This window comes from Pygocentrus nattereri, chromosome 10 (assembly GCF_015220715.1).
Source record: "Pygocentrus nattereri isolate fPygNat1 chromosome 10, fPygNat1.pri, whole genome shotgun sequence".
NCBI classification, from domain to species: Eukaryota; Metazoa; Chordata; class Actinopteri; order Characiformes; family Serrasalmidae; genus Pygocentrus; species Pygocentrus nattereri.
In genome coordinates, this window is record NC_051220.1 from 7,053,428 (window position 1) to 7,081,071 (window position 27,644).

General features: G+C 40.1%; 1 protein-coding gene across 2 annotated transcripts; it reads left to right on the forward strand.

Annotated features, from left to right (window-relative positions):
• The first annotated feature begins 1,125 nt into the window (after positions 1 to 1,125).
• Positions 1,126 to 27,574, forward strand: p4ha1b (prolyl 4-hydroxylase, alpha polypeptide I b). Of its 2 annotated transcripts, none has more exons than XM_017707850.2 (15): positions 1,126 to 1,288; positions 9,162 to 9,238; positions 9,853 to 9,949; positions 10,281 to 10,432; positions 11,261 to 11,398; positions 12,382 to 12,621; positions 13,780 to 13,994; positions 15,202 to 15,378; positions 19,110 to 19,180; positions 22,262 to 22,361; positions 22,496 to 22,549; positions 23,918 to 23,983; positions 24,956 to 25,024; positions 25,113 to 25,209; positions 26,691 to 27,574. In XM_017707850.2, exons 2-15 carry the CDS (start codon positions 9,163 to 9,165, stop codon positions 26,759 to 26,761), a joined length of 1,623 nt encoding a protein of 540 aa, XP_017563339.1. In that variant the 5' UTR covers positions 1,126 to 1,288; position 9,162; the 3' UTR covers positions 26,762 to 27,574. The 2 variants fall into 2 exon arrangements, with proteins under 2 accessions (XP_017563339.1, XP_017563338.1); XM_017707849.2 differs by lacking the exon at positions 19,110 to 19,180 and adding an exon at positions 17,453 to 17,523 and having other exon boundaries at positions 1,127 to 1,288.
• Positions 27,575 to 27,644: the final 70 nt, after the last annotated feature.

Genomic DNA, 27,644 nt, shown 5'->3' on the forward strand with positions numbered 1-27,644 from the left:
CGGATCTGGGTTGCCAGGTTGGGCTTGAATCCCTCCCACTTTTCCCAATGTTTTTTTTGTTGTTTTATTCCATTTGGGCTGGAAAATGACCTTAAATTATGTTCATGCTTAAATTATGCGTTCATCATGAATGGACATTCATCCTAGATGGACATAAGCTTGACTTATTTGGATAATAATTAATTATATGATGAATAATTATTTGGATAATAGTTCGATTTTTTTTTATTCGTGCCTTTTAAGTTTATCAGATATCATATTGTTAGCTGCCAATTTGGGAGACCTTTACCAAATTCAAGTAGAGTAAGCACAAATTTTACTTGTTATCATTATCATTTTTTTGGGGTGGGGGGGGGGGGTTCACTCTGTATGTGAACATTATTAATGTTCCAAATCGTGTCATTCTTTCCCCAGACAGTCGATACATGAAAACTAAGCAGCCAAAATAAATATATCTATATATATATATATATATATATATATATATATATATATAAATATTTTTATAATTAATTGTTTTATGTCACAGAGAGCAACACATTTACATCTTTTCGCCTATTCAACATATATCCGTTTAGCCCCGCCCACTCGTGCTGACGTTATAAGGAGTATTTCAGCCTGGGCTGCTTTCTGAATGAGGCAGAGCATAGAGATTCAGAACAGAGCTCATTTACACATAACAGTGCCAAGGACAAGGATAACGAGAGGTTGAAATTAGTCATGTAAAAATGGTTTGCGACCTTTTTAAGTCAATAAACTCACACAAACGCCAAAGAAGAAAACAAAATACAAGGGAAATGTAGGCTGGGTCCTTTTTATTAAAATTAGCCCGCTTTGACACGTTCAAACATCAAAGAAAGATGGCCTAAGTTGTAGCATTAGCCAAGCGATCTGTTATCACACGACATGAACTTCTTTCTTAGCTAAAATGCTGTGGTAACCTGCGTAGAAAGCGTCAGTAAAAACACTTGTGAAACGCTCAGTGTTGATGAATCGAACGAATCAAAACACTCGAACGGGAATCGAATCAGTGATTCATAACGCCCGCCACCAGTGTTAAGCCGTGATTTAGTGGGATGAATTCAGTACTCAGCCCAATCTGGCAACCCTGGCCGGGATTGGGTGCTGAGGAGCGGAAGAAGTTCCCCCAGCAGATAAAGGCTGCAAAACCAGGCGGGCTGAAGAGCCACGCTTCACTTCTTCAGAAGCTTGACCAGAGACGAGCCAGCTCCACATCTGGACACTCTCAGGGCGTCCCTGCATGCACAGAGACTGATAAACGCTAAAGGTAAGGACTCACTTATAACTTAACGGACAGGGGTCCACTTGGAGTCAGTGATAGCTGTTTTCGTGCAGTAGCTTAATATACACGCCAGCTATTCGAACTTTTCCGTTCCACCTTAAATGGTGCAGCAGTTACGCTCTGGAGCCTCAGCCGTTAAAAGGCGCATGAATGGAACTGCTCCACCATTTAAGGTGGAACGGAAAATTTGAACAAGAGGCAGAAACGGAGAAATGAGTGCTGGAATGTAAGTGCTGCCCCATTTAAGGTGGAACGTAATATTCACCAACACTGGAAATAATGATGTGAGCACTGACCTGTGGCATTAATGTGTTTGAGCTCTTACTGACCTCAGTAAAGAACTGTACCAGCCCAGAAAACTTTTTAAGCTGATGTGATGCAGTCTGTGGGTTTAGACTGCAGTTGTAGCAGAGTGATGTCTGGATTTCATGATTCTGGAGATGAGTTGGTTGTCTTTGCAGTCAGTTTTGCAGAAAACAGTCCATTTCCATTCCAGATATCCTGCTGTTCGGTTTTGTTTGACTCCTGACATCTTTACGAAACATTGCAAAGCACTGTGACCAGTTCTGCTTCTGCCTGTAAAAAGCACCAGCATTTTTACAGTATACAGTATGCTTGTGCAGCTTGACGCTGTAAATGTAATGTAAAAACATGCTCAAGTAAAAGTGTAGTCACTTTAGTTGAAAGATTGACTCAAGCAGAAGTAAAAGCAGCTTCCAAAAACCAAAAGTGAGTGAAATATTATCCCAAAGAAAGGCCCAAAACTCCTGCACGTCTCTGTGCATCAAGCATCTCTCAGCATAGAAGTCTGTAAGGCTCTGCTCTTCTCTTTCTCTTAGATAAAGTTCAGACCAGGAGCTGAACCAACCCAACCCAGCAGGGCAAAATTAAACTAGAAAAGGAGTTAGGAACTAAATGTGACAAACTTTTTTCCTCGCAAATGTTTGCAAGCAGAAGTAAAAGTACCAGCTTCTGAAAAACTACTGAGAAAAGGGCAAATCCACCACAATTGCACCAAAGCGCATGCAACAGGTTACTGTGCATACTCTGCCTCTCTGCCTCTCTTAAATGCTTTAGCAGGTAAATTACACCCCCACCCCTAGTGTGTGTGTGTGTGTGTGTGTATGTGTGTGAGAAGGGGGGGGGGGGGGGCTTGGGTCGAACACGTGGCAGTGCTCCTCCGCTCCTCCTCTGAGCGGGACGTTCCTCTGCCTCCATGCTGGAGCCTCACATCCTCACGAGCGCACAGCTGGACAGCTGCAGCCCCTCACGTCCCACACGGGAAGTCTTCAAGATTATCACGTGGAAAAACACACCGCATCTCACCGGACAGTGAGCGATAAACCTGTAGAGTATTAAACACGTTTCACTGGACGGTCAAGAAAGAACTGACATGTTTTACAGAGAATGAAATGATGTATCATAGCAGAAATATCATATCTTTTTTGGACAGTATGAAATATCATCATATGGAAAGTGCATTTTTCATGAATTATTATTCACGTATCTTAAGGCTTATTCAGTATTGTGAATTATTCAGTACGTGCTATTCATTATTCAGTAATTACTAGTTATTCACAAAGTATTAAAAAAATATAAATAAATATAAATATAGTAACTGCTATGAATCATTTAGTACTTACATTGATTTGTACTGTAATTAATACGAGTTATTCAAAAACTATTGAGTTGTTCCGTATTAACTGCTTATTATTCAGTATCTACCATGGATTTTTAGTCACTACTACAAATTGTTCATGTCAGCTCGGGATTTTTTTATAGATTACTTTGAATTATTCATGGACTATTATGGATTTTCAGTAGTTATTATTATACTTTATCATTAGTTAGTGGTTTGTTAGTGTAGTGGGTAACACCTTTGCCTTCTATGCTGTAGACTGGGGTTGAATCCCCCGTCAGGGCAAGCACCCTACACTAAACCAATAAGAGTCTTTGGGCAAGACTCCTAACACCACCTTCGCCCACCTGTGTAAACTGATCAAACTGTAAGTCGCTTTGGATAAGAGCGTCTGCCAAATGTCATAAATGTAAATGTATTAGTTATTAGTATTTATAATGATTTGTATGATAATTACTGTGAATTTTTCAGTAGCTATGATGGATGATTTATTCAGTAATTGCTATTAACCCTCTACTGCACGCATTATGAAAGCAATTAAAAATATATATATATATATATATATTACATTCACTTTTCTTGCATAAAATGATCCTTGATTTATGTTTTTTGGACCCGTTTATTAAATTCAAAAAACATTTAAACAAAAAATAAATGTGTGCAGAGATCCTTTTGGAGCTTGTTGCCTTGAGGCAACACTGCAACAATGAGAAGAAATGATATAGAGCCGTGTTCCCTGAAGTGGTGTGACCTGGCTTTTGACTGGCTAAATCCATTCCACTGTCATGCAGTGTTGCTTCTAGGCAACAAACATATTACTGCAAATTCTCACAACAAAATGAATTGATACTGAACGTTAAAAAAGAGGTTAAAATGTGCCCAATATGAGATGCTATGACCAAGCACATGCTCTGTATTGACTTACTCAAACTCTTTCCTTTATTGTTAACACTGTCATTGTCTTAAAACATGTATACCATTATTGTAAAGGGAAGAAAATGAGTTTGTTGCCCTGAGGCAACATTGTGCAATAGAGGGTTAATTATTCATAAAGTACTAATAAAGTATTAATAAAACCTATTAAAACTACTGTGAATTGTGCAGTAAGTGCTATGAGCTGTTCACTAACTGTAGTGAATTTATCTTCAACTATAATTTGTTCAGTAATTACTGTGCGTTGTTAGCATGAGGCCTGAGTTATGTAGTTATGAGAGTGATGAATGCTACTGTGCACATGAAGCCTTAGAGTTTAAGGGGTTTAACATAATCAGATATAGTAGACATGGATATGTTGACTGAGGTTTGTATAGGCTGTGCTCAGTGTTTCAGGAGCCCTCCATATAGCCTGAAGGAGACTCTTAATAGTGGAATGTGTTCCGCAGAGTTAGCATAGCCTCCTACAGGATTCTGCCTGATGACGTCAGCTTACTGGGCCGTCAGGACTCATTCGAAGGAATAGTTTGGCAAAGGAAATTTACAACGGATTAAAATTTACAACGTAGAAATGTTGAGTGTCCCGTTTAACCCACACACAGTCGATCAGCCAAGCCTTCTTTGGCTGCTTCTTTAGTTTTGCCCTGGAGCTCTTAGGCTAATGTAGCTAATGGAAGCTAATTCCCAAACAGTTAGCATTGTTTGAAACTGCACGTCATTGCTTGGCTTTTGTTCATGATAATAAAAACCAGCGTGTCATACAGTATCAGAAACCACATAATTAATTCTGTTAGAGATTATTGAGCTCCACACATCAAGTGAGAATCTTCCGTCACTTGTTAGCTAGGCTATTAGCCTCAACGCTCCAGGGCAAAAAACTGAAGTGTGAACTTTCACACCATTCATACAAAATCTGATATACACTCACTTTACTTGCTAGTAAAAGGTTGGACCCCCTTTTGCCATCAGAACTGCCTTAATTCTTCATGTCAGACTTTCAACAAGGTGTTGGAAACGTTCCTCAGAGATCTTGGTTGGTTATTTGAGTTCCTGTTGTCTTTCTATCATTTGGAACCAGTCTGCCCATTCTCCTCTGACCTTTCACATCAACAAGGCATTTTCGTCCACACAACTGACCGCTCACTGGATATTTCCTCTTTTTTGGACCATCCTCTGTAAACCCTAGAGGTGGTTGTGCGTGAAAATCAACCACGCCACGTTCAAAGCCCCTTAAATCACCTTTCTTCCCCATTCTGATGCTCGGTCTGCACTTCAGCACGTTGGCTTGACCACCTCTACATGCCTAAATGCATTGAGTTGCGGCCATGTGATTGGCTGATTAGCTATTTGGGTTAACAAGCAACTGAACAGGTGTACCTAATAAAGTGGCCAGTGAATGTATAACCATATATTTTAAATTTACATTTACAGCATTTGGCAGACGCTCTTATCCAGAGCGACTTACAAGAAGTGCTTTGTCTGTCTAGAGAAAGTATCTTATCTCTAGTTACCAATAGGTTAGAGAGAAAGACCGTCCTGAGCTCAGATACTGCTAGAAACAAAAAGTCACTGTTGATACCGAGAGAAAAGGAGCAGAGTTGAACACAGAACCCTGTGAAATACAATAAAATACAATATATAAATGCAGAACAATATATTGCAATTAGTACTTAATTCAGTGCTCATTTAAGTATGTCTTATATGCACATATAACACAAAGGATCGGGCATATTCAGTTCTTGCTGTCGAGGCAATCTCCAAAGTGATAACTTTACAGTAGGAGGTAAAAACATACGCTACTTTTAATGTAAGTCAATGGAATTAGACATTTTTCCAGGTCATTTTGGGCCTTTCTTTGTGTCCATTTAGGATGATATTAACACAAATTGTAAAGGGCAACAGGCATTGTTTATTATGTCAAAAGCTGAAAAACAAAAAAAAAATGGAGATACAAGGTTTTGTTCTGATGGAAGCAAGAAGTACGTGTATGTTGAGTGCATACATGCATCAAATATGCAATATATGTGAATCTCATATATATATATATATATATATATATATATATATATATATATATATATATATATACACATTTATGTGTGCTAGGTAGGTTAACACACTTCAGTACAGTTATAATTGTTATTGTGTTAGCTGTTTGCTTTTAAATATGAAATCATTTAAACGTGTTTTTGCACATATCTTACAAAGTGCATGGTTGGTTTTAGAATTTCAAATAAGTTGGCATATAAGTCACATTCTGTATGTCTGTATGTGACTAATATAATGGAAATCCATATATCGCTGTTGTCGGAAGAAAATCTTGTATCTCCATTTTTGTCGTTTTTTAGTTTTTGGCATAATTTGAAAAAATATGTTGTCCTTTACATTGTCTGTAAATTTCATGATGAATGGGCCTAACTAGAATACCCCATACTAACCAGCAAACGTAAATGTGGTAGTTAAGAGGCTTTGACAGGTTTAAGCTACAGTTTGAGAAGATGATCATAATCATTTGAATAAAATGATTGTGAATCATACCAAAGGCAGTGAATGAAATTATGTAGGATCATGGTGAAATATGGGTGGGAAATATATGCAATATGTTGTCATATTGTGATAAATGACATCAAGCTGTTCGGAGTATCTAATGGATATTGTCAGTACTTCAAGAATAACTTCCACAGCATGGCCTGGCCTGTTTAACTGGATTTAGTGCAGCACAGTGTGTATAAAATAGAATAAAAGTCATTGTATTTCTTAAATGTGGCACTGCTTTTTTTTGTCTAATTAAATATGAATAACCAAATTGTGACACATTGTGAATCATGAAAATGTTCTGATGTTGGACCCTTTTTAACTACATTTTTCTCAAATCTGCTGTGGAGTTAAACGAGCAGGACACCAACTACAGAAAGATGCACGACTTCAGAGGATTCTTTGCGCCCACCTAATGGAACGTGTATGCTACAACAGTCCTGTGCATGCTGCAGTCACCTGAGCTGTGCTGACCTCATCGATGGACTGAGTTGTAAATCTGAAAAAACTTAAAACTAAATTTAGCTTCTGTAACCCACAAATGAAAAACCAATAAGGCAGATGGTGACCAGACTTGGTGTGACCCCTCCAGCACACTCTGTGTGTACGTGTGATTAACACATTTGCCATAGCATTCTTTCTGTCCTCCCCCCACTTTGCCTCAGGATTTATAGAGGTGTCATGTTTGTACAGCCACACACACACACACACACACACACACACACACACACACACACACACACACACACACACACACATCTGTGTTTTTCTGCTACACACATAATGCATGATAGTGTCCTGGCAGCCTCACACACAAACAGTCGTATGCAAATGTCTTAACACCCCAGGTCAAACTACATGTTAACATGTCCTCTACAGTAAAGTTAATACGACATTTTTCTGCACAATTCCAACACAATGGAAAAAATGAACTATAAAATATGCTCTTATGTTTGCACAAACCACATTTTATGGTTATTATTATTTATATATACACTATATTGCCAAAAGCATTAGCTCGTCTGCCTTCACACACACAAACTTGAGTGACACCCCATTCTTAATCCATAGGGTTTAATATGATGTCGGCCCACCCTTTGCAGCTATAACAGCTTCAACTTGTCTGGGAAGGCTTTCCACAAGGGTTAGGAGTGTGATTATGGAAATTCTTGACCGTTCTTCCAGAAGCGATCTGAGAGATCAGACACTGATGTTGGACGAGAAGGCCTGGCTCACAGTCTCAGCTCTAATTCATCCCAAAGGTGTTCTATCGGGTTGAGGTCAGGACTGCAGGCCAGTCAAGTTCTTCCACACCAAACTCGCTCATCCATGTCTTTATGGACCTTGCTTTGTGCACTGGTGTGCAGTCATGTTGGAACAGGAAGGGGCCGTCCCCAAAGTGTTCCCACAATTTTGGGAGCATGAAATTGTCCAAAATCTCTTGATTGAAGCATTAAACTCTGCTGAAGCATTAAGAGTTCCTTTCACTGGAACTAAGGGGCAGAGCCAAACTCCTGAAAAACAACCCCACACCATAATACCCCCTCCACCAAACTTAACACTTGAGTTGCTGTTGTTCCCAATCGCTTCCACTTTGTTACAATACCACTGATAGTTGACTGTGGAATATTCAGTAGCGAGGAAATTTCATGACTTGTTGCAAGCGACCCATTCTTTCACTAATGTCTGTAGAAGCAATCTGCAGGCCTAGGTGCTTGGTTTTATACACCTGTGGCCATGAAAGTGATTGGAACACCTGAATTCAATGATTTAGATGGGTGACTGAATACGTTTGGAAATATGGTGCATGTTAAATTCACCAAATAAACAGTAGTAGTGATATTAGAGGGGTATTTTTCCACACCTCCTAAGCACAGTCTTAGAAGTCGGTTGATCATTTCCTGCAGTAATCAAACACATTCAGTGGTGTTGAGGTCTGGACTCTGGGGTGGTCAGTCCATTGTTCAGCTTCTTTGTTTGATGTGTCCGTCTCCTTTTCTCAGTGAGGTTCAGCTACACATCCTTTCAGACCCATAGCGCTGAGTGGTCTTCTCACAGTGGAAGGATGGAGAGAAACACCTGTGGATGTTTTCAGATCTTCTTGATTTTCTCCTCTCTCTCAAAGATGAAAGCTTTAAGTGCTGTTTATCTGATGGGGGCAGTTTTGGTGTCTACCAGGTATTCCAGGTGGTTGTTAGGCATCACATTTTCTCAGTAGGTTTTAATCCGTTTTGTGAACTCCAGTTTTGCAAACTTCACTTATTTTCCTTTGACTTTCTCATTCCTCATGCAAGTGGACTGTCTTATGTCTTTTCAGAAATATCTATTGAAAAATGAATAACTTAAGGGCTGTTTTGACCTTAATAAATGATGGGTGGTCTCTGACATTTGCACAACACTGCATGCATTCTAACAGACACAGATGAGCGTATGATTTGGGAAGTGGCTTTGCTATGCAGATGGCTATTTATGTGACAGGCCCGCCAAGTGGCGGTCTGTGTGTTTGTGTAGGGAGACTAGACGGTATCTGTTTGTGTAATTTGGCGGGGTTCATTAAAACACTGCTATGCAGTTCTGCTCTAATTGCAAACTACGTCATATGTTTATCAGGACTTTTTTGCATTGACAAAGCTGACAATGTCTTACTCATCTCTCTCTCTCTCTCTCTCTCTCTCTCTCTCTCTCTCTCTCTCTCTCTCTCTCTCTCTCTCTCTCTCTCTCTCTCTCTCTCTCTCTCTCTCTCTCTCTCAGGATGGCTCTGTACTGGTTGGTGCTTGGTTTGTTCTTCCAAACTCTCCATGCTCACGTCGACTTCTTCACCTCCATCGGTGAGTCATCTTCACCTCTTTACTGCAAAAAATGCTATCATGGCATCATATCAACTGAAAACTTAAATGTAGTCTATCATATTGAATAATTCTCATCGTGAGATAGGTTGCAAGAATATTATAAGATTATTTATCATATTTTTATTTATTTTTTTGCTTGTTTTAGGTCAATTTTAGGTCAATGTTGATACTTTCCTAAAATCTAACTGTACAGGAGAAGGAAAAAACTTAACCTTCAGTGCAAGTTCACATAACAGTGCTTTATACTATGTCATTCTGGACCAGTTCTGTGGCCCAACTGTCATGACATTCTGACACATTGCAAACAGAAGCTGATGTTATAAGATTATGTTAAAAAAATTAAAAACGGAGATAGCATTGTTCAAACTGCATGGCTAAATCATCACACATTTGCCTCAAATAGTGTCAAGTAGTTAATTAACCATAATTAATAGTCTTCGAGACGTTTGCTGTTGCTATTCAGCAGAACTTTTGTGTACATTCCAAATTTTTACTGAACTAATTTCCCTCAAATTGTTTTGATTGACACCACTTTTCATTACTGTAAACGTTTGGTGATATGATTGGACTTGTATTTGACCTGTGACCCTCAGGGCAGATGACTGACCTGCTGTACACAGAGAAGGACCTGGTGACATCACTAAAAGATTACATCAGAGCAGAGGAGAGCAAATTGCAGCAGGTTAAACAGTACGTACACACATACATATACATGCATACATACGTGTGTGTGTGTATATACATACATACATACACACACACACACACACACACACACACACACACACACACATATATATATATATATATATATATATATATATATATATATATATATATATATATATATATACAAAGCATGCACACTGGCTGCAGGTGATAAACTAATATTAATAAATAAATAATTAATAACTAAATAATCAATATAACTATAGATCTCCTAGATCCTAGATCTCCACACTGCCTGACACTGTGTGTGTGTGTGTGTGTGTGTGTGTGTGTGTGTGTGTGTGTGTGTTAGGTGGGCAGAGAAGTTGGACTCTTTGACCGCGACAGCCGTGCAGGATCCCGAGGGCTTCCTGGGTCACCCTGTCAATGCCTTCAAACTGATGAAGAGGCTAAACTCAGAGTGGGCTGACCTGGAAAGCCTGGTGCTCAAGGACACCACTGATGGTCTGTGTATTTGTGTTGTTATTATCAGTATATAAATATAGACAGAGAGGAATGAAGAGTTAAGAAAAATACTTATGAAAGATTCATTTGAGTATTCAAATGTATTTCTGGTGAATGAACTGTATTACTGCCAAAATAAGTGATTTGACAGTAACTAAGTTACTATCAAGAAATTCAAAGCTTTTTTTAGTGTTATTGCTTGTAGGTAAACTCAGTATATCAATATGCTGCATACCTATACACCGAACTACAGTGAGGTAGTATGTGTAGTACTTAAAGTAGGTACTTTAAGGTTAAAGTATGTTGATATCAGTACAATAAGTTTATAGTATATAGTATATACAGTTACATCCAAAATTGGGCACACTTGGTTAAGTTACAGTGCATGCACGATTACTGTTTATTTGCATAATTTAACACATTAGAAAAACAGAAATGACCCTGTGAATTTGCAGCCCTATGTAAAAAACATCACTGATGGGTAATATAATTTGGAAAAAGTCTGAAAATTACATTCTGCAGTGTTTTCTGTCTATGAAAGGTGGGGTGATGGAAGGGGAGGTGAAACATAATAGTATTGTTTTATTATTGTTGTGTTATCTGCCCTCTGGCACACAGGTATGTAATCAAAAGTTTCAGAGGTGGTGCAAAAGGAACCACACTTTCAAGATTTCAGGAAAACCAGAATTTTGTTCTTCATGTGGCATGATATGATGTCATGCTTAAAATGCTTAATAAACTGACAAGGTAAAAAAGGGTCAAGGTCAGTTTTGATTACAGTTCTGTTTTAAATAACCAAAGCATCTCTTTCTCTCTCTGTCTCTGCAGGCTTTATCTCTAATCTGACAGTGCAGAGGCAGTACTTCCCTACGGATGAGGACCAGACCGGAGCAGCTAAAGCTCTACTCAGACTGCAGGACACGTACAAGCTGTCGGCTAACGTCCTCTCTGCTGGAGACCTGCCAGGTGAGTGTGTGTTGGAGGGCGTCTGTGTGTATACAGTTAAGTTTTGAGGATCTGCTGAAGAATTTTTTAAAGCACAGTCTCATTTTATCATTGGATCATATGTCAGTGAGTTGAAATCAAGCTTGATGTTCATTTAAGTTTCTATTATTTATTTATGCATTTCAAGGACGCACTTCATTAGTGATTGTGCACTGATTTGCAACCCATAGCACTATCATTGTCCGATTTATTCTTCTTCTTCATCTTATTTTTCTGCTGCCTTTGTGTTCGCCAACTTATCCTGCAGTTTTTGAGATATTGACACCATTCCAACTCCGGAATGTTCAGTCTGATTGGGAATGGTTTGCTTGTATACAGATTTATGATCAGATGTTTGTTTTTCGTTCAATCATTGTTACATGGCAAAATTTTTCCCATAGGAAACAAAGGGGTACAAACGTTTATGACACGATAAAAGGTCCATTATCCATACTTTATTAACTTGTGGGATATCATAGCAACCACCAGCAACCACCTAGCAGCCCTCTAGCAATCCTTTAGCAATCACCAAGGATACCATAGAAACCACATTGCAACACCATAGCAACCACCTGGAATACCATAGCAACACCCTATCAACCACCTAGGATACCATAGCAACCTCTTAGCAACCACCTGAGATACAGTAGCAAGGGATACCACAGCAACACCTTACCAACTACCTGGGATGCCATAGCAACACCCTAGAAACCACCTGGGATACCATATAAATCACCTAGCAATACACTAGCAACCACCTGGAATACCATAGCAACAACCTATCAATCACCAAGGATACCATAGCAAGCTCTTAGCAATGCCTTAGCAATCACTTGAGATACCTACATAGCAACTTTATAGCAACACTCTAGCGATCATTTGAGATAATAACATGTTTTTAGACTGTAGGATGATGAATGCAAAATGGTTGAAAATACCAGGATTTTGATTGGTTGCTCGCTCAGGTGTTGTCCATAAGAGCCGTATGACGGTGGAGGACTGTTTCGAGCTGGGGAAAGTCGCCTACTCTGAAGCGGACTATTACCACACGGAACTGTGGATGACGCAGGCTCTAAAACAGCTTGACGAGGGCGAGAGCTCCTCCGTAGACAAGGTGACCGTCATGGACTACCTCAGTTACGCCATCTACCAGCAGGGAGAGATAGACCGGGCACTGGAGCTCACCAAGAGGATGCTCAAACTGGGTAAGAGGGTGGCTCTACAGGATAATTAGCATTCAGATGTGGCCACTTTATTAGAAACATGTACCTTGTAGCTCCACCTTACTGGTGTACGGTTGGAGACTGTAGCTCATCTGCTGATGCACAGTTTGTGTTGGGCATCCTCTAGTCCTTCATCAGCGGCCCGTTTCTGACCAGCTCTTGGCTGGATATTTACCTTGATGCTTCAAGGGTTCTCTAGCAAAGAAAATGGTTCTATATAGAACTATGAACACTCAAAGAACCTTCTGCATGATTAAAGGGTCCTTGGCATCAAGAAAGTTCTTCAGATTGATGGAGAATGTGCTGTTAAAAAGGTTCTACATAACATCCAAAAGGATTCTTCTATTGTTATAAGCTTGACACTGTAACAGTAGTAGAACCATATTGGGTGCTACGTACAACCCTTTTTAAAAAGATTCTATATAGAATCATCTATAGAACATTCATGCATGCTTTCCATCAATCTGAAGATCCTTTGTTGGAGAGTGTAGCTGAACCCTTTTTGCTGCCATTTTCAAAAGGTTCTATATAGAACCGTCTATAGCACATTCATACACGCGCTCCATCAATCTGAAGATCCTTTTCATCATGCAGACGGTTCTTTGAGTGTTCATGGTTCTATATAGAGCCATTTCTGTCACTGAAGAACCCTTGAACCCTTTTTGAGAGTGTAGCAGAACCCCTTTTTGGTGCTGTTTTCAAAAAGATTCTATATAGAACCGTATACAACATATTCTCCATTAAATTGAAGAACTATTTTACTCTGCAAAAACCATTGAAGGATGAAAAGGTTCTGATTAGAACCACGAGTTCTATATAGAGCCTTTCTAGTGTATATAGCGCCATTCTATGCTTAATTGGTTGAATCTCTCTTGAGGAATCATCTTTTTAAGGGTATAGAATTAATAGCTGATTCATAAAGCCCAGTGGTTCATCTGTGCTCACTTTGCTCTGACTGGATGACCCGGATGCCAGTTTAAATTTCAAACATGATTTTTCAGTATTTGGAATCGTTAAACCCTTTAAGTGGATCTATAATGAGCACAAAGTGGCCAGTGAGTTATTGTTATTATTTATTCAAACCCGTATTCTGCTGTGCGCTTTGCTGAACTAGTGTCTGTGTGTGTGTGTGGTTGCCAGATCCTAGTCATCAGCGGGCCAACAGCAACCTGAAGTACTTTGAGTTCCAGCTGGAGAAGCAGAGGAAAGCAGAGGAGGCAGAGGGGAAAAAAGAAGTCCAGGAGAAAGAGAAGAAAAAGGTGGATAAGCGAGACGTGCAGATGAAGCGCTCTAAAGACCCTCTGCCCGAGAGGAAGCGATACGAACAGCTGTGCAGAGGAGAGGGCGTCAAAATGGTGAGAACTCTACACCTCTGTCATTCTCTCGTTCTTTCTGCAGATGGGCGTTCTGACCATTTTACTGTTCGGATATGTGGTGGTGATACAGTGGTGCTGATTTAGACACCGTGACCCCTGGTTCCCAACACAAATACAGCCATTTTATTTACTATCCAAAACCACCAGTGAGCCTACACACATTCTAAGTTTTACATGTAATGTTTACTGTTACAAAAGAGGGTTCTTTAAGGGTTCTTTAGTATAGGGAACAGTTCTGTTTGGAAGCATGGATTCTATACAGAGCCTTTTTATGCTTAACTAGTTCTTTGCATGGTGAAATGATTGTTCAGATTGATGGAGAATGTCCTGTATATGGTTTTATGTGGAACGTTTTTGAAAATTGTTCTGAAAGGGTTCTGCTGTTGTTGCAATGTCAAGCTTGTAACATTAGAACACTTTTTGGTGCTATGTAGAACCAGATACAGCATATTCTCCATCAATCTGAAGAACCATTTAAGCATTAAACAGTTATGTCCTGTATATGGTTTTATGTGGAACGTTTTTGAAAATTGTTCTGAAAGGGTTCTGCTGTTGTTGCAATGTCAAGCTTGTAACATTAGAACACTTTTTGGTGCTATGTAGAACCAGATACAGCATATTCTCCATCAATCTGAAGAACCATTTAAGCATTAAACAGTTATATATAGAATCCATATGATGATAAAAGAGTGGCAAATCTCTTTTTAGGGGCTGTTTTAACAAACAGAAGATTAAAAATGTGTTTTAGGTTAAAAGCTCATATTCAGAACCAATTTATGTGCTTTTTTTATGGCCTTCTAGAAGCATTAAACTCTTCAGACATCTGGTTCCCATCACCACCACTGTAAACAATTCTGACTAGATTGGATTTCTCTAGATTGGAGCATTTTACTTTAAACCATTACAATTTAATAATACAGAAATGTCACGTGAGACACAGGCGTAGCTACTTGCACAGTGTCTCCGAATGTTTGAGTGTTAGTATATATTGTGTAATATTGTGTAATATGTAATGGCATTTATAACACAGAATATATTACTTGTTTTTTCTGACCAGCATGTTTCATATTTTAGTACTCAGTTTAGTAAACAAATGCTAAAAAGTTCAGATGTGTCTATATTTAAATAATCACGCCCGTTCCAAGGTCTCGCTCCCTCTTTCAGTTTTATCTCTCTTTATCTGTAGACCCGTCGTAGGAGCAGCCGTCTGTTTTGCCGTTACTATGACAACGGGCGCAACCCTCGCTTGATTCTGGCTCCTGTGAAAGAGGAGGACGAGTGGGACCGCCCCCGTATCGTCCGTTACCACGACATCATCTCCGACTACGAGATCAGCAAGGTTAAAGAGCTCGCCAAGCCCAGGGTGAGTTCTGCTCTCTGATTGGTCGCTGTTGTCATGTCATGCTTTTTTGGTTCAGTGGAGGTTTGAAAGTTAGAACAGCCTTAGTTTTGACAAATCCCAGCCACCATGAGTTTCACAGTAGAAGGGAGAAAAGACTTTGAGTCATCTAATGTACTTGAAACTGATTCCAGAGCCAAAGTTCTGTTTATCCAGAGACACAGAGCATGTCTTGGTCAGTCGACTACGCAGTGTTGTAAATGTTAACCAGGCAGAAGCCTTTGTTCCAGAGGGAACGTTTAGGGTGTTTTATGTATACTGAACTGTTCTTTTAAGACACTTTGTGTTATTTATACTACTGAACCTAAGGGCGTTTTCATGCTAGAGCTTTTTTCCGGACCCAGGAAAAGTTGCTCTTAGAGTTTGGTATGTTTTTGTGCTCAAGAGAAGTCCAAAGAGCCGATCTCAGGACCTGGTGTGGGGTAGAGGTCTACTTTTTTCAAGATTTCATCTTTGTGCTTGTGCTGAAAACAGGAATCGTTTTTCAGCTCCCACTCGAAGCCGAGATGTTTTGTCCCGCTCCCACCCGCACAGTTCTGTCAAGGCGAACTACTATTCAATGTCTGACACAGTCCATTCCCATATATATTATCCTCTGCTGAAATAACATGGCAGTCATGGTCATCAGACTCACTGTGAAGTAACTTCACCAAATGCCATTTATTCCAAGTAAACACAAAGCAGCAATTAAACCAAAGAGCGGTTATTTTTGGGCAGCTGTGGCCATCACACTGAAACTACAAGAATTTGCGTGTTTGTTTACGTGATTAGTTGCTTTGCAACCCTTTAGAAAGACTTAATTCATTTTAAATGTTTTACTGTAGTTGTTTTTTTATTGTTTTATATATGATTTAGAGATTATTCTACTTTATTTAGGATATTCATTCATTTGCAAGATGTGCTGTTTAATTGCCTGCTTCCGCTTGTGTTGTATCCAAAAAAAATAATGAAAGGTAGCAAACGGATGCTAGGAGATTTAAGGTATCAGTGAATTTAAGGTGGCCGTAAAACTAGTGCCAAATATTTTGTAAACCTGTGCGCAGAAAACTGTCATGGAATTGTCCAATTGATCCACTTTGGAAGGAATTCTTTTGTGTGAAAGCAGACAATAATGAGCCCCTTCACCAAACAAGTCTAGAATCAGTTCTGGGTGTGGCCTCAAGTATTCGAGACGAGTGTGAAAACGCCCTAAAAGTCAGTAGGAGAGAGCGGGGCACAAAGTATTTGAGCAATATTAATCATTTTTATACAGGTAACTTATACATCCTACAGTACAAAAAAAAAAAAGAGTCCGGTGGAAAGTCTGGGAGAATTCTACAAACACAATTGATAGTGTTGATTGGGCCAAGTGAACTTCCTAACCTGACTACATAAAATATATGTACCAAAATAAATATTGCTAGTGAAAGTAGGCTGGCAAATATTTTTTTCTGAATAGAACAGAATAGATCTGCAAATGACAGCATGATAAGACTAAAATATGTTTATTTACTTAGAACTGTTTGGAATTGATATTGGAGCATATGGACTATTCCCATTGATTTTTTTTTTTTTTTTTTTTCTTGGGAGGGTTTGTTGTAACTCTGTGTTGAAACTACCTCCGCCATGTGGAGGCTGTACTTTAGCCTTTGTGGTTCTTGCTGTGCGTTACTTACTATAGTGCTATATTAAAGACACCAAGACAGAGATTAAAATAATATAGGAGTGAATTCTGTGATTTGTACAGATATTTGAAAACACACAAACATACACAAATATTAAAACAGTCTACAGGGTGAATCTGGAGAATGATTTGTCCAGTTGCTGTCAAAATTCACAGGTGACGTTGCTATGGGAATACAAGATGATGACCAATGGCATGTTCTACTTGGATCTGTTTAACTACATAAAACCCATACATTTAGCATCGTTTCCCATGCTCCCCTATTGCTCTGTGAGACCTATACTGGTATAGATTATATAAGACTTGGCCCTCTTTTGGACTAGTGTAGGCTGTGAGTGCCACACAGAGTGTGTTAACCCCTTTCTGGCTCCTTAGCTGCGGAGGGCCACCATCTCTAACCCCATCACGGGTGTGCTGGAGACGGCCTCCTACCGGATCAGCAAAAGGTAAGGCCACAGAGCCGGTTCAGCTGCAGGGGAGCCACGCCGCCTCGTCGCACCTCCAACTCGTACAGGAGCCACAAAACTCCACAGCAGAAATAAAGTGACCAATGACTACACTGATCAGCCGTAACATTAAACCTACACTCTTTGTCCAATTTATCAGCTCCACTGACCATATAGGTTCACTTTGTAGTTCTAGCCCCCTTTCATCCTGTTCTTCAACGGTCAGAACCCCACAGGACCACCATAGAGCAGATATTATTTGAGTGGTGGGGCATTCTCAGCACTGCAGCGCCACTGACGTCGTGGTGGTGTGTTAGTGTGTGTTGAGCTGGTACGAGAAGAGCAGTTTTTGTTTGGTGGACCATTCTCAGTCCAGCAGCGACACTGAGGTCCAGCAGCACTGTTGTGTGTGTGATCCACTTTTACCAGCACAACACGCACTGACACATCACCACTACCTCAGAGTCACTAGTGCTGAGAGTGATCCGCCACCCAAATAATACCTGCTCTGTGGTGGTCCTGTGGGTTTCCTGACCACTGAAGAACAGGGTGAAAGTATACAGAGAATCTGCTGTCTCTACTTGTAAAACGTGTAGAAACAAGGACGTAGCTTTACTGTAATGGCTGCTCAGTGTATACAAGAACTCTCAAACTTCTAGAACATTCTAGATCCCTCAGGATATCATTCTGAAACGTTTTAGTTTAGATTGTCAGTGCAATTTACAGAGACAATGTGCTGTTGCTGAGGAGTTATGGGCCCCGACTGCTTTTGCGGTTTTATCCAACAGCGGTGGATGAGAATTGAAGGAAAACATAAAGAACGCAGTGTTCTTTGCTTTCTGCTTAAGCGGTTTTAACGTGCTTTGACTCTGGTGGAACAGGGATCGATGGGCAAAAGTTCAGAGTATGAAAAGCAAATGTGGTAGAACTGAATGCATTTAAAGGGTCCATATCTTACGTCTTTTCTTCCATTTTAAGTCCACGTATGATTTCTGTGGGTTTATGTACCAAAAACAGAAATAATTCATTTTTTTCATGCTGATTGAAAGGCATAGTACATGTATTTAAATGATCCGTGTTCTGATTGGCTGTCCTGTAGTGTGTCTTATTAATAAAGCAGTCCAGGTTGAAGCATTATTAGTCATTTTAGCATGACTGAGCTGGCTAAACTCATGTAGGTGGAACAGGCAGATTCATGAAAATGGCTTTTTATGACATCACAAAAACACTTAATTTAAAATGGGCTGTTTTTGCAGCTTAGCATTTGTATTTGGACTGGGGAGCAAAGGTATGTATTGAGCAGTGTTTATCGCAAAATTTTACTTCAGAAATTCAGTTTTGCATGATATGGGCCCTTTAAGTATAGGAATTGAGTAAATAGCTGAATTAATGTACTGTAGAAGTGTATTGCTTTGTCCCTGTTCAGCCACTGGTCATCATTTAGCATTATAAGCCCTATTGACCTTCTCTTTCTCTGTCTGTCTCTTTCCCGTGTCCCTCTACGTCTGTGTGTCTTTCGTATTTCTGCTTGTCTCTCCCTGTCTCTATCTCTCTCTTTCTCTTTCTTTTTCTCTCTCTGGGTATAGCTAAGGCGCGCCACAGTACATGACCCCATTACGGGAAAGCTCACCACTGCTCAGTACAGAGTCTCCAAGAGGTAAGGGGTTAAACATGGTCAAAGCTTAGATTCCATTGGCTTTACAGATCAACACATGCTGATATTTTGAGTGGTTTTAAGGGTGATTTATTTTCCTTTTCATGCACTTCATCCAAACATTTAATCCAAAATTGCTTGAAAATAGAAAGTAGTATCACAGCGAGTAAGTTGTCCTCTAGCCCGCCTGCTGCTACTATCAGGACTTAAGGTGGCAGTGATTTATAGTTGCAGTGAATTTAAAGCCGCAGAAAATTGAAGGTGGCAATACATTTTGGTCGGCAGTGAATATAAAGTGCCAGTGAAAGCAAGGTGGTAGTGGATTTAAGGTGGCACTGCATTTTGTGTATCAGCAAATTTAAAGTGGCAGTGAATTTAAGGTGGTGGAATTAAGGAGGCATTGGATTGGAAATGTATATGGAGTCTATTTAGAATCACAATTCCCTGCATTAACCCCACTTCCATGAATGTATAAAAAAAATGTTTAAGGCCCAAATCTCATCTCAAAACTAACATAAAACAATGTCTCTGACATCAGGCAGTGTATTCATAACTATTTCACGTAATAACTTTCTGTGATGGAGCTTTTAGAGGTGGACGTCTGGTTCCTATCACCACCTCAGTCTCAAGAGCAGAGCATTTCTTACCAAACCTCTGAATGACTTTCTGTACATCTTAACAAATGAATTGTGTTTTGGGAATTTTTGACAACTCAGTGGAATTTCTCTTTAAGGTAAACCCATTATGTTGAACTAAGAGCAGAAAAAGTAAGTTTCAGTGTATCACTATATACATTTTAGGAGACATTAGATGTTAAAACTCACTGATGGGAAGGTTAAGGAGTGCAAATCCAGTTCATTCTTTTTGCCCCTCTTATGTATATTAGAATGTAGCCTGAACCCCCTGTAAATTCCAAGAGACAATAAAGCACATTGTTTCAAACATACAGGCACACCGGCTGCGCTCTGAACAGTCTTTGCCACTGCATAACCAGCCGTTTGAGTCTACGCACGAAAATATCCTTTAATAAAGATATAGATAGAAAGCCCAGTCATGCTGCCGCCCACACTGGAGTGGTTTAACTCACCCTGCTCATTACAAGCGCACATGTGTGGCACTTTTGGACATGAACAAACTGGGTGGGGTCATCCTCGCCACATTTCCTGCAGTTTGGTTTCATCTGTGGCGCTTTTGTGGGGTGTTAATCCAGGCCTACGTGAGCGCGTGCACGCATGAAAAGGAGACACTTATGCAAAGTTACGAGTGAAGAAGGAGAAAGAACGAGGGAGAAATGCTGGAAGGAAGAGGCACACAGAGCGGAACAGGCCGAGAGAAAGCACAGATACAGGCGCAGAGGGTTCAGATCAAGAGCAGCACAGACGGCATGATCCGATTGGTCACCCAGAGATATGAATTCAGGAACGCGTCCAAAAACACGTCTTTCATCGCTGCTGATTTGGCCTCTGGCCTTTAGCATAGCTGAGATTCCAGCACCATAAGCAGCCTTTACATAGTGCAGCTGTTCACTGTTTGAATTTCGTACATCAGAAAATGCTTGTTTTTAACAAGAACTCGTTTTTAACATTTTGACATCATTTGAAAGTGCCTGTTGCCCTTTACAATATATGTAAATTTCATGATGAGCAATAGAAACTTGAAAAAACTACTTGGAAAAACTTCTGGTTCCATTGCCTTACATTAAAGGTGAAGTATGGTTTTTTTTTTTCTTCTCCTGTAAAGTTACCACTTTGAAGATAATGTTTTGTGTATATATATATATATATATATATATATATATATATATATATATATATTACACAAAACAACTTCCTGCCATCTTTTATTCTCAAAGCTGTCATGAAAGTATGTAACTCTGAGGACTCTTGTAAACGACTTTTCTAGTCGTTTAAACGTATAAATAAATGAATAAATAGTTATTTGAACTTAAAAGCTCATCTTTCTGCTGCTTTACAGTTCCACAAGATCAGTGCTGTAGAGAGGCCAGTGCCCCCCATAGTGTTGCAAACTGTGCTCAGCAAAAAAGCACCTTCAGTATGTAACACTGAGCAGTACAGTCTCCCCAGACTAGCGCCAGAGAAGAGTTTAATGTGACAGGGTGGAACACGTTAGGCTGCAAACCTCCCTGTTATCAAGGTCTGACTTTCTAGTGTTGCTTTCAACAGTAAATTACAGGACTTTTCTGTAAATACTGCAGAAATCACAGAAAAACTGCCTGTTTTTGTGTTCGGCTTGGCAATCAAGCATGGAGAGAAGAATAAATCAATGATTAATATTGAATAAAAGCAGCTTTTGAGCTTTAGCTCTTCGGAAGGCTTAAAAGACGTCTGCTCATGTCGCTTAATGTGACAGTACGTCATTTTTATGGCGGAATAAGTTGTGACGGGTGGAAAGTGAAGCGTAATATGTACATTTTTTGTAAAATATACAGAGCATGCCTGAAATACTGTGGCACTCTAAATCTCTTTCTCTTGGACTAGTGTTTCCATTGTGTGTTGGAGAGAAAATGAAAGGGCAAAGACAGAGTAGCTTACGCATTCCTTCTTCTCTTTCTTCTTCCTTTCTTTCATCCTTCTCTTCACCCATGGCTCCACTTGCATTTGCACGTTTATCTCACTACAATCAGACTTTTTTCACGTTGGTTTCCTGTAAATTCCCCGCGGTATAGCTGAGAAAGTCGTTGTGCAGTTGCATTGTGCGGTTTTATGCCGTGCAGGGCTGCTATTACTGATCTCTGCCCTGTTATATATAATTGTTTATATTCATTTGGCTAAATAAGAAAACACATTTTCTGAAGCTGAAACTAAATTTGGGGGTATTTAGGGGCCCAAAGTAGCTGTGAGAAAGTCTGTTTGAAGATCATCTGCATGAGCTTTGCTTTATGAAATTGTATTCTGGCATCTGTTCAATTCATACTTCACCCATAAATGCTAATGTGGCCAAAAATAAACGAGGTGGAATTTATTATGTTCTGTGTATTAATATTAGCATTTCTTGGTGGAGTTATTCCTGTCTTCCGTTGTTGCAGTTATGTGTCCTAATTTGACCCCTCCTACTTTCTCTTAGCGCTTGGCTGACCGCTTATGAGCACCCAGTAATTGAGACGATTAACCAGCGGATAGAGGACCTCACAGGCCTGGAGATGGACACAGCAGAGGAGCTGCAGGTGAGGGCCAGCACTTAAAAACATACAATGAGATATTTACTTAATTCATAAATATATTAAATAAACTCTAGTAGAGTTACTTATTTAACATTGGTGTGAAAAAGTTCTGTAAAAGTGTCTTCACCTCTTTTCAGGTTGCAAACTATGGAGTTGGAGGACAGTACGAGCCTCATTTTGACTTTGGCAGGGTGAGTTCACATCTGCCCATTTATACATACAGAGAAACTAGGTTACAGACTATAGTATGATGTTGAAAGGTATAATTCATAGTTTAACTCTATAGATAAGTACCCCATAATAAATACATTTGATAGATAACAGTGTATAGAATGTACAGGTTAAGAATATCAGCTTTGTTTATATCTGTTTCAACTACACTATATTTCTAAAAGTATTCAGTCACCCATCTAAATCATTGAATTCAGGTGTTCCAATCACTTCCATGGCCACAGGTGTATAAAACCAAGCACCCAGACATGGAGACTGCTTCTACAGACATTAATGAAACAATGGGTCGCTCTCAGGAGCTCAGTGAATTCCAGTGTGGTACTGTGATCGGACGCCACCTGTGCAACAAGTCTAGTCCTGAAATTTCCTCACCTCTAAATATTCCACAGTCGACTGTCAGTGGGATTGTAACAAAGTGGAAGCGATTGGGAACGACAGCAACTCAGTCACAAAGTGGTCAGCCATGTAAAATGACAGAGCGGGGTCAGCAGATGGTGATGCGCGTAGTGCACAGACAATCGCTACAGACCTCCAAACTTCATGCGGCCTTCAGATTAGCTCAAGCACAGGGTAGAGAGCTTCATGGAATGGGTTTCCAAGGCCGAGCAGCTGCATCCAAGCCTTACATCACTAAGCGGAATGCAAAGCATCGAATGCAGTGGTGTAAAGCGCCGCTACTGGACTCTAGAGCAGTGGAGACGTGTTCTCTGGAGTGATGGATCACACTTCTCCATCTGACAATCCGATGGACGAGTCTGGGTTTGGCAGTTGCCAGGAGACAGTACTTGCCTTACTGCATTGTGCCAAGTATAAAGGCCCCTTAGTTCCAGTGAAAGGAACTCTTAATGCTTCAGCACCAAGTGGTTTTGGACAATTTCATGCTCCCAACTTTGTGGGAACAGTTTGGGGACGGCCCCTTCCTGGTCCAACATGACTGTGCACCAGTGCACAAAGCAGGTCCATAAAGACACGGAGTCCTGACCTCAACCCGATAGAACGCCTTTGGGATTAATTAGTGTGGAGACTGCGAGCCAGGCCTTCTCGTCCAACATCAGTGTCTGACCTTACAGATGCGCTTCTGGAATAAAAATTCCCATAAACACACTCCTAACCCTTGTGGAAAGCCTTCCCAGAAGAGTTGAAGCTGTTATAGCTGCAAAGGGTGGGCCAACATCATATTAAACCCTATGGATTAAGACTGGGATGTCACTCAATTTCATATGCATGTGAAGGCAGAAGAGCAAATACTTTTGGAAATCTAGTGTATGTTGATGTTTTAATGTGTATTTTTAATACAGCTCTGTGTGATTGATTGTTCCCATGTGTAGAAAGATGAGCCGGACGCATTTAAAGAGTTGGGCACAGGAAACAGAATCGCCACCTGGCTCTTCTATGTGAGTTATTTCACACGTCTGTTCTGCATCTGTCCATCTCCATTCTTTCATTCCATCTCTCATCTCACATGCAGTCTATTGTAATGCACTTTGGCTTGGTTGTTTTTCTCAAACAACCTCGGTTGTTTTCTTAAATCTGTGTGTGCCACAATTATTGGCACCCCTAGGAATTCTTAAGAGTGAATCTAACTGAATTTTAAAGTTCACCTGAGTTATTAAGAACATCTAAATGGACAGTCATGTCTTCCCGATTCACTGGGAAATATATATGAGATGAAACACAGGCCAAATTTCCTTACATATCAGGAAATGGCTACAAGAAATTGGCTAAACTTCGGATAACCACTAGCAGGGCAATAATTTAGAAGCTTAAAACAACTGTTAAGAATCTGCTGGGAAGAGGACTTAAGTCTATACTGACCACACGTACAGTGAGGAAGATTGTCAGAGGGGACAAAGAATCTCCAGGCATCACAGATGTGGAACTGCAGACATTAGGTAGGTCTTGGGGTCAGAATGTCTCCCAAACTGCAATCAAAGACCACCTGCGTTTTGCCAGGATGCTTAAACTGAGCAACAATTTGGATGTTCAGTAGGACAATGCATTCTTCAACATCATCACAAAAATGGTTTACTGACCATTATAAGGTTTTGCCATGGCCACCCCAGTCTGACCATGACCTAAACTCCTTAGAAAACCTGTGGGATGAGCTGAAGAGGAGAGTCACCTGTGTGGAAAGGGTGCCAACAATTGTGGTACATAGATTTGAGAAAAATATTTATTTCTTGATAGGATTTAGGATTTTTCTAACAGCCAGTTTTGCTCATATTTACCAGGGGTGTCAATATTTCTGGAGGGCACTGTATATGGCTAACAGGGTCATTTGCATATCCCTGATTGGTGGCCATTCATTTTCGTTTATTGTTTGCAACTTGAGCTTTTTTTGACCGATTATTGCCCATATGTTGCAGATGAGTGATGTGCCAGCAGGGGGTGCTACAGTGTTTCCAGACGTTGGAGCTGCAGTGTGGCCCAAAAAGGTAGGCTCTCTAAAAGAGTGACCGTATGTGCTGAACTAGTCTGCGCTACTTTCGGGTGTTGTACTGTATGTGTTTGTGTTGTTTGCAGGGCACAGCAGTGTTCTGGTATAACCTGTTTGCCAGTGGGGAGGGAGACTACAGCACGAGGCATGCGGCCTGCCCGGTACTTGTGGGCAACAAGTGGGGTGAGTGTGTTCTCCTGCCCTGGGCGCTGTCACTACAGGCCATTGTGGTTGTTCTGTGTGTCAGAGAGTAGCTCAACTATTTCGGAAGCTCTCCTGGAGGAAGCCCAGCGCCTACAGTTAAGTTAAATCAGGTGCTGCTGATGGAATTGAACAAATCCATGACTAGAGTGCCGTGAGCAGTCAAGAACCAAACCTGTGATCTTCTAACTCTTTTCTTCTATTCAAGATATTAAAAACTAATATACATAAACTATATAAATATGAATGGGAGGGTTAAATCTGTTTATCAGTATCTTTGTGGCTGCCTAAGCCTTTTGCTCTATACTTCATATAGAAAGCATGTGCATACATACATCGTCCCTTTCGTCGAAACTTTAATCCTAAGAGCTCGCTTTCTGCTTAGGATCTAAGAAGATCAGTTTAATGCTTTCTATGACATTTTGATGACACTTACTTTTATTACTTATTTCATTTTCATGACAAATGTGGATGGATGAATGAATGAAATGAATGTTGTAATTAAAACCCCATCAATTTAAACATTTACTATGTTGGCGTGTCTCCTAATTCCGAAGTGCTGATTGGCTGACAGATAGAACCTTATAGAACTAAGTTAGAGTTCGACTTTGGAGACAGAACTTTTTTGTTTTCTTGATAAAGTCCAAAAAGTTTGAGTCAAAAAAAATCTGTCAGATAGAACCTTATAATTCCAAATAATTCCAAGGAGATTATATATATATATAATTACGCATATATGTATACAGTATCTCTCAAAAGTGAGTACATCCCTCACATTTCTGCAAATATTTTATTTTATCTTTTCATGGGACGATACTATAGAAATGAAACTTGGGTATAACTCAAAGTAGTCAGTGTGCAGCTTGTATAGCAGTACAGATTTACTGTCCTCTGAAAAGAACTCAACACACAGCCATTAATGTCTAAATAACTGGCAACACAAGTGAGTCCACCTCACAGTGAACGTCCAAATTGTGCCCAATTGTGTCGTTGTCCCTCCCTGGTGTCATGTGACTGGTTAGAGTTACAAGGTTCCAGGTGTGAATGGGGAGCAGGGCTGTTAAATTTGGTGTTTTAGGTACAATCCACTCATACTGGCCAACAAGCCACCTCATGGCAAAGAACTCTCTGAGGATGTGAGTTATTTTCAGAGGACAGTAAATATGCCCTGCTATACAAGCTGTACATTGACATAATTTCTGTAGTGTCGTCCCATGAAAAGACATAATAAAATATTTGCAGGAATGTGAGGGGTGTACTCACTTTTGTGATATATACCATTACCTTTTAGCTACATTAGAAAAAAACAATTAATTTCGATTTTTCACCACATTATTCATTTAATGTTCCCAGGAACTCTTCTGGGAAACTTTGGTTTGTACTAGAGACAGCATTTTGGAAATATATGGTTAGACCTCCAGAGTTTCCTGCCTTTCGTTCACACTGTTCCTCTGCCTCTCCAGTATCGAACAAATGGATCCACGAGAGGGGGCAGGAGTTCAGACGACCTTGCGGCCTCAGCGAGACGGAATGATGAACGGAAAGCGTTTGCTCCTCTTCCATCCCTCCTCCCTCCTGCCTTATTCCTTCAAAGCCCCTGAGTGCCAGATAGCTCAGCACTGTAGACATTGACCATCAATCCCCATTTTCCTTTCCTCCATCTCCACCGGACTTGAAGCCTGGGCTTGGCGTGAGGGATCTCAGCTGGCCATGGACGTGTCGGAATCCAATTAAGAGGCTTAAAAGTGTAAAGGATAAAAATACATTGCGTAGTGAAAATCAATCGTAGCAGCTGAAATTTGTCTGTACTTTTTGTCCTTTTATACAGATAACAGTTCATCTGATATAAGCAAGTGTAATTGAGATACTTTGGTCTTAGAGCGGGAAAGTGGCAATCAGTCGGTCCAGTGTCGGTCAAAAAGTTCAGTGTTGCACAAGCACAGACACTCACTCACACTCCTGCATGGCAACAAGCTTGAACATCTTGGTTTCCAAGTTTAAAATATAACCACTGAAATATCCAGGCACTCTACTAAACAGAAAGGAGTAGAGAAAGAGAGAAAACTGAGTAAGGGGCCAGAAATAAGAGAACAATCACAGAAGTTTAGTGTTTCCACTCTTCTGACCAAAGGAGACGTACAGAAATTCTGACAGAGACAAACACTGCCAAGATGACCGAAGTACAGCGCCAAAGAGATTTTTGTTTTGTTTTTATTCGAGTCCAGGGGCCTACGGGAATTTTTTTTATTTATCTTCAGAGGTCGAAACCTTTATGTGCTTTTGTGTGAATGGAAGTATGTTTTTGAACGTGTGATGTTTTCTACGGAAATAAAAAATGTGCCATTCAGTCATCGTCTTTTCCTTCCTTACAAGGGCAAAACAATGGGTTGAATCCTGGAGGGGATGAATAGTGCCTT